This window comes from Hordeum vulgare, chromosome 2H (genome assembly GCF_904849725.1).
Source record: "Hordeum vulgare subsp. vulgare chromosome 2H, MorexV3_pseudomolecules_assembly, whole genome shotgun sequence".
Taxonomy (NCBI): domain Eukaryota; kingdom Viridiplantae; phylum Streptophyta; class Magnoliopsida; order Poales; family Poaceae; genus Hordeum; species Hordeum vulgare.
The window spans coordinates 621,828,282-621,836,145 of NC_058519.1; the positions used below are offsets into that span (position 1 = coordinate 621,828,282).

The 7,864-nt window shown below is 47.5% G+C and overlaps 1 protein-coding gene across 1 annotated transcript; it reads right to left on the bottom strand.

Moving 5' to 3' along the window:
* Positions 1-926: 926 nt before the first annotated feature.
* Positions 927-6,194, bottom strand: LOC123427957 (kinesin-like protein KIN-14H). The gene is made up of 17 exons (XM_045112103.1): positions 5,791-6,194; positions 5,469-5,687; positions 5,228-5,372; positions 4,751-4,860; positions 4,546-4,665; positions 4,263-4,466; positions 3,940-4,149; positions 3,762-3,836; positions 3,531-3,677; positions 3,267-3,408; positions 3,059-3,168; positions 2,478-2,636; positions 2,199-2,398; positions 2,036-2,117; positions 1,729-1,833; positions 1,536-1,640; positions 927-1,432 (listed from the first exon to the last, which is right to left on the bottom strand). Exons 1-17 carry the CDS (start codon positions 5,824-5,826, stop codon positions 1,241-1,243), a joined length of 2,361 nt encoding a protein of 786 aa, XP_044968038.1. The 5' UTR covers positions 5,827-6,194; the 3' UTR covers positions 927-1,240.
* Positions 6,195-7,864: the final 1,670 nt, after the last annotated feature.

The following is a 7,864-nucleotide window of genomic DNA, read 5'->3' on the forward strand; positions in this document are numbered from 1 at the left end:
GCTTTAGATGAACTATGGGCCATGGCTATTCGATATGTGTTTGAAAATGAGGCGGACATAATGTGGCCAAGGATGCGTCCGCGCGTTGGACGCACGACCACCGCATCCTAGAGATGACTCGGACACGACCCCATCACCCGCCCCAAACGGACAGAATCCGGGCAAAACCAACGTCCAGATGGGGTCACGCGCTGCAGTTGGCCTTACCGCGCTTCGCATGGGTGTTGGCCTAGAGAACCCAGCCTTTTTTTGTACGTTTAGCATTCTTGAATGTTTCCCTTTTAGGGATGTTTTTTTGCGATCCCGCTTTAGGCAGGATGTGGTTGATCTCTCAGTGGGTCTATAATACTCTCTCCATCCAAAAATACTTGTCCGAGAGATAAATACATATAGACATATTTTAATTTCAAACATATTTAAATACATCTAGACATACTCCGTTCCTAAATTATTGTCTTAGGTTTGTCTAGAAATGGATGTATCTAAATAATAAAACGTGACTAGATACACCCATATCCACACAAATCTAAGACAAGAATTTTGGGACGGAGGGAGTATCTTATTATCCAGAGGGAGTAGAACCTTATGAACATTTTTTATATTCCAGTTAATTTCATTATATGAAAATCGGAGAGGGAGGACTCATTAACACAAACTCAATAGTCATTCTTGAACAATGCAGCCAGGAACCCTATATTCCCTTTTCTGAAGAATTCCCAATTCCCACATATGTAGTCACAAATTTTTGCGCCTAAAATAGAGTTCCTCCCCCTACGATCAAATCCTGGCTCCGCCCTTCACAAAACGGAGTGGCATACACACCGATGGACGCGCAATCATATTATCAGCATCATGGATTCATCCTTGATGCATCGGCGGGTCAAAAGATACCCACAAGTACCAGCTGCAGCACGCACTCACACACAGAAAGAATATAGCGCCAGTTAACATTACTTTTCAAATCTCAAATCAATCAGCTACTACAAACAAACAGAAGATCAATCATCGTAGCAGCAAGTAGCGCCAGTTCTCTCCTGCTCTCAATGCCACAGCGCATGCTCTGCCACTCTCCCTACTGACTGTACATTGTTACTAATGCCAGAGGCCAGCCGCTCCGCGTCGCCAGCACAGCACACTCGTGGCCAAGTCGGCCCACAGAGCCGCTAGCTAGCTTAGCTCGTTATGTAGCAGTATCACATCAGCATCAGGCCACGATGGCCATTGACAGACAGGGCAGAGTTCACCCGTAGCTCAGCCTGTTACTGTTATCCGATGATGAGGACTTGGACTGCGTCTGCCGTCTCGCCACCCCGATCTCGCATGCGTTCACCCTCGACGCGAACCTCAGGGAACAGAGCGTCTCCCCGGCCGAGGTCGCCTCGGGCGAGACGTTGACAAACATGAGCGTCTTGGAGTCCCCGCCAAGGCAAGGCTGCAATGCAATGCACAAACAAGTTGGTGTAAGAGTTTGTTTGAGTGCAGGTCGTTTATACATATATGGTGGTGGTTAGTTATGCAGCAGAGGGGTCACTCACCTGCAAGAGGTACGTGAGCTTCGAGTTCCTGAAGGGTACGTGGTCGTCGTTCTTCGCAATCGCAAAGATAACATCGCTGAGAGCTGACAGGCTTTTGTTGATGGCCTGAAACATCAACAAACACGACGGTTAAATCCATGGCATCATCATCACCAAATCCCAACAACATAGTTATCTTTGCTCAACTGCTCACCTGAGTTTCCTTCAAGCGATCGCCTGTTGCACCACTTTTAGTAAGACGCTCACTCCCGGCCAAATCAATCAAGTTCAGTACACCTTGTACTTGTTGGCCTGTGCTCTGCAACCAGATCAAAAGCACCATATTACTCTCAGTTCTCAGTATCTGTGTTCACTTGGTATGCATAACCTTTCGAAAAAATAGCAATTCTTGATAAATTCTACGTGTGCACAATTTTGTGTTGTAAAAATGTCGGTAGCTAATGATTTTGTGAAGTTTCGGACAGTGTTTCTTACGCTCAAAGCTGAGAGAAGTGACCTACCTCATTTGATCCAAATATCTTTAGTGTAAAGACAAAATGACTCCGGGAAGATTGCTCGTTCATTTGGGTCTTACCTACAGACCTGTGTAAATGTGGTGCATCGCATCAGATTCGCAACATAATTTTTCAGCACAAGCTTTTTGTTCGGCAACGAATGGTATACCTGCTATGGGATGCTTTCTCTAGAAGAGACGTCACATCAGCAGTGCTGAACACATTTGTAGTAGTAAGATCGGAGACCGTTGTGTTTCCCTGGGAATCATGCTTTATTGTGTATTGTTTACCGCCAGGCATCTCACTGCTGGAGCGGCCTGGCGCTAACAAGTCACGAATTGTCTCATTGTATATTTCCAACATTGATGCCTGTGTGTGAATGTCTTAGTAGCAGCATGGATAATATATCATTGCAGGAGTTAGATTGCAATGTAATGCACGGACTAACCTGCATACAATACTTCCATCCCTGGGTTTCTAGAGACTGACTGGTCTTGAAAATTTGCTCCAAAGATCGAGGTATGATACCTTTCTGATCACGGCCTGGCTTACCCATCATTGTATAAGTTTTACCTGACCCTGTCTGACCATATGCAAATATGCATACCTGTACCATGCAAAGGTAAATTAAGCATAACAGCTATCATATTAACTGAAATGAAATAAAAATTGCAGAGGCATCCAAATAATATAGGTCTTGAAATCTATAAATAAGCTTAAGCCTCCAGGATGACAGTGACACAGAAGTGATTAGAATGTGCCTGATTAGTTTGCTATCTTTTCACATACCACAAAAGCACAAGAATAAACATTTGTAAAAGAATGTGCATATCAAATTGCAGTTTCTATGTGTGGTGGTGGTGGAAAAAACACAGATACTATTGGAATATGGCAGATAGCCAGATACTTAAATAAAACTGTTCTAACAGACGCTGCTACGGCCTAGTTACAACAAGAAAATGAATGCCACTTACAAGTTGCAACCAAGCAATGGCAACAGCACTTAACTTTGTATTGAAAGATTATTACCTTGTATCCGTCAAGCGCACTTTGAACTAGCTGTGACATTTCCACAAACACATCATCTTGCGAAGCGCTGTGATCGAAAACCTTGTCATATGAAAAAGAACATCTCTGGCCTACAAATGCAAAACCAAAGGCATAATGTTTCGTTAGATTTGATGCAGGAAATTATCTTAAGTATAACCAGCAAAAAGCCTGAAGTAGCATAGTTCACCTTGATTTATTAAATCTATACCACGCCCAGCATTTTCCACAGATGATGGATAAGAAATAATGGCTTCTTCCTGACCATTAGAATCAGTGTCCGATAAAAAGGGTCGAACCCTACAAAATACTCTGATATTGCCTTTTAGTTCCTGCAAAACAAAGAACATCATCAATACCAAGAGAGAAATCTGCATAATATTGCAATAATCTGTTTATAATTTGTTCTACAACAGAATAAGTCCATCCCCTGCCACTGCTTTGTAAGTATTACCAAGATGGTGTTATGCAGCTTCTTTCGTAGCTTGTCAGCTTCAATGATTTGAAACTCTGCATGTGCCAAACGCTCTTCCAGATCTTTAATTGTCACTTTCTGCGTTTCATATCCTGTCATCGCCTCAATTGCAGTCACATCAGCATGCTGCGTAAGCAAATTATTATATTAATCTTCAAAGGATGTTTATATATTGCAAAAACTCATGAGCTACAAATAAGCTTTTCTAACCTTCAACTTCTCGGTTGCAACTGCAAGCTGCTTCTGCAATGTTTCAATTTGCTCTTGCTGTGAACTGCATGTTTCCTGAGGACAAGCATAATGGTAAGCCTTTCGCAAAAAAAGAAGAAGCATAATGTCTAGCCAACTAGTCACATGAAAATTAACCAAATGAACTGAAAGCACAAACCTCAAAGGCTGCCGCTTTTATTTGCAAAAGTTCAGAGTCTTTTGAAGACTTTTTAGCCTGTTCGCTGTAAGTGGCCAGTTCAGCGGTCAAGGTATTCAGTTGAGCAACAGACTGATCACGATCTTCTCTAACTTGTTGTAAATCAGCTCTGAGGCACTCTACTTCTTTTCTAAGTTCTTCTTTCACTCTAATTGCTTCTTTCTGGGAGGACTGTAGAGTATATAATAGATTGTGCAAACTATAAGTGAAAGAAAGAGTTGACTCAAAATACTAAGCCTGAAGACTGAAAACTGCAATTTGTACATGTCACAAACAAAACTCACCATGGATGAATCCAACTGGTTCTTCATTGAGTTGTTGAGATCTTTCAGATTAGTCATGGCTTCCATCATTGCACTCTTCTCCCTTTGCAGCTTCGAGATGATTTCTCCATTCTTAGATGTATCAGCTTGAAGATTACTGTTGTATTGCTGCAAGCTGGAGTTGTATTCCTGAAGTCTTTTGTTGGTGTCTTGGACCATTTTTAGCTGGTTCACAAATTTTGCAGTCAGCAAAAGGATTTACGGATACAGGCTCATGTAAAGACATCATGATCTGAACTTCTACCTGCTCACTAAACCGCTTTGCCTCATGAGTGACCCTTTCAAGATCGACCGTCAGTACATCCCGTGAAGCCTCGGCTGATTCCCTTTCTTCTCTTTCCTTCTCATAGGATTCCACAGCAAGCTGCCAGTTTGGAAATTGAGAAATTAAAGTTGTGCTTCAAGTCTGTATCACATCAGATACATAATAGCGTTGTGGTAGTTCTCACCAGCCTGGCGGCCTTCTCCTTGTTCAGGCTCTCCTCCAGTGAGTCGCACCGTGTTGTCATCTCCAAGTTTGCAGCTTTCAACTCTTCAAGCGCGCCACTGAGCTGAGCCTCTGCAGAGGAAATCCAACAAAAATCAAATTCTGATAAGATGGCACTATCTATAGCTTTTGCATTTTTATGAACCAACATCACTGACGGTTGAACACCAGCAAATTATAAGCTGGTGACCGGAACAGTAAGAAGGCACTAAACATGGCTCAGTTGTTACTCTCTGGTGAAAAGACCAAACAGACGCAAATGATGAAGCAGGAGCATTATAATGCAGTGCTGAAGAACGCGGTCACAGGTTCTACACCACCAGATTAACTGATGAGGAAAGAGCACGCAAGTGGCATCATAAATGAGTCACTTGTACCCTGGACAAGATCAAAGAGTCACGGGGAGGAGTTATGAGCATCATAGATTCGAATTCCTTACCAAACTCCGCGTGACGAGCATTGTCTGAATCAATCTGCCCCCGGAGCTTCTCCTGCTCGGCCAAGTAGCCGTCTTCCAGCTCCACCAGCCAGCGGATGCAGGCCCTGAGCCTCTTGATGTACTCGCTCATCTGCTCCGTCCTCCCCTGAAACAAATCCAGCGGGTTGAGGAAACCCTTGCAGGACGAATCTGCAACGAAATGGACCCCGGACCAACCAAGGAACCCGGAAGGATGGGACACCTTGTAGTCGTTCTTGGACTTGCCCTTCATCTTCTCGTTGAGCAGGCGGTCCACGTCGTCCCTCCCGCTGAACTCGAAGGCGGGCGCCTCGGAGCCGGCCTCGGAGGGCGCCGGGTCGGCGTTGGCGCCGCCGCCGTTGTTGATGGCCGAGAGCACGTTGCGGCGCGGCGGCGCGTTGTAGCCCATCCCCCTCCGCGCGTTCCCCAGGTTCTCCTTCTTCTGCGCCGCCACCATTACCACCAAGAAAGAAATCAGGAACAGATCGAAGAAATTCATCCACGGGAGGAAGAAAGAAAAGGGTAAAGAAAGAAAGAGGGGTGACCTGGAATTGGCTGCGCGGCGTGAGGGAGGACGCCATGGCCGGCCGGGGATTATTACTAGGTGGATTAGGGGTTAATACTACTAGTGGAGAGCGAGCGGCGTGTCGTCTCTTGTCCTGTGCTCCCCAGCAGTGGCGATGGAGCGGTGGAGGTGGAGGTGGGTGGGGGAAAAGGAGCTTTCTCGGGATGGATGGATGGAGGGGGGGAGGGGGGGGGGGGGGGGCAGGGTGGAGTGGACTCGAAGGCAGCGGAATCTCTTTCCCCCTCTCGACCTCCCGTCCCGTGGCTTAGAAGCGCCGACCGACAGGGCCGCCGCGCCTCCGGATCGCGGACGAAATCGCCTCCGCCCCCGCCTACCTCGGTATTTCGGATCTGAGCGAGAAGCCCTAGAAGGCCGGAGGGGAAGGAGGAGGAGGAGGGGGGCGGCGGCGGAGCGGAGCCGGAGCTATTTCAAAATGTTTCGAACGTTTTGGACGGGCACGGGCCACGGGGGTACCGTTGCAGGCCCGGCGGGTCCACGCTATTTACGGGGCGTGCCACTGGCCGGTGCTGGTGTGTGGTGCGCCGGCGCCGGCCTCGCGCGCGAGATGCTGCCAAGTGGCGCCCCGGCCGCGTGGTTCGCTTGGCGTGGGTTGCCTCGGGAGGGGTAGTTTGGGGATGGGATTTGCAACGGGTGAACGGTCAGCTTCCGCGTCGTGGGCTTCGGCGATGGATGGGCCTACCTTTGCCGGTGGGCCGCGCGGTGCGACGTTGCTCTCCCTCCATTCGGCCTTGGGGTTGGTTGGTTGGTTTTGGTCCGGGTCGCAAGAGAGAGAGAGAGAAGAGGTCAGCAGCTCGGAGGTGCCGCGTCGCTGCTCGGCTTCAGTCGCTTCACTGCGGAAGGACGACGACGACGCGATGCTTAATTTTCTCTTTCTTTTTTCCTTCATACTACCTTTTTCTTATTATTATATTATTGATTGATGATTGAGGGATGCGATGCTTAATATAGTTAGCCCTGCCCAATCCGATCGCTAATTAATCCTCTCCCGTCTTGTCGCTTTGCCCGATTAGCTATTTTTTTTGGTCCAGATGTGTTAGAAATAATGGTATAGTGTTTGATGCGATGATCGTATCTCCTGCTTTAGTTGGTGCTTCTTTTTCTTTCCTTTTTCGGGTTCGGTGGTGCTTCTTCTTTGTATATATTCTATATCTACTAGTACTACAAATGGTGGCTTCTACCGTCGATAGTATTCTTCCGGGGTGGTCTCGAGCGCTTCTCTTTTAGCAGCCCTGCGCATAAAAAAGGTATGTTGTGTGCATATATAATATATTGTCTCTCTTGTACGGCACGTATCGGAGGAGGCCGGGGATGATGTACACATGGTCCATGACACTGTTCCACGACGATGATTGCCGACTTAGTGTGCTCGACTTTGCAATGATTATTAGGTTATAGGTTAGGTCAGGTTAGGGCCCCGTTAATTACCTTTTTTTTCTTTCTGTTTTCCTTGAGCTGTCCCTTGGTATTTTATAGTAATAAAAAAGTGTTTTTCCTTTTATGACAAAAAAAAAATGTTTCTGATCGGAGTATACTGCAGTCGCAGTACCTAACTTGCATGCGCCACCTCGTCACCTGAAAGGCGCCGCAAAAGATGAACAGACGGGGGAATGTATGGCATGGTTTCGGTTTCAGCGAGAAAGGGGCACGGAAACCATCGTCCGACTCGGGCGTTGGGGTGCGTCGCAAGGCAACCAGCAGTCGCATATCGTCCGTCAGGAGGCAGCAATCAATCAAAGGCGACGGCGACGGCGACGCCTGCATGTCAGGGCTGCAGGGTGGTCGACGGCGACGCGGGATACCAGCGTATCACTCGGCACCAGGCCTGTCGCCACGTCGAATCACCACGGGAGTCCGGCGGCATGTGCGCCCGAACACGACCGCCTACCCGCTGCATGCCTCTGCCGTTTCCCGGTGTGTGCCACAGGGCGCCATGGCGGAGGTCGACGCACAGTGTCAACGCCACGACACGGCTTAGACCAACTCCAACACAGCACCGTAAACCGACGTCCGTTTCGTCCGATTTTATTCGTTTG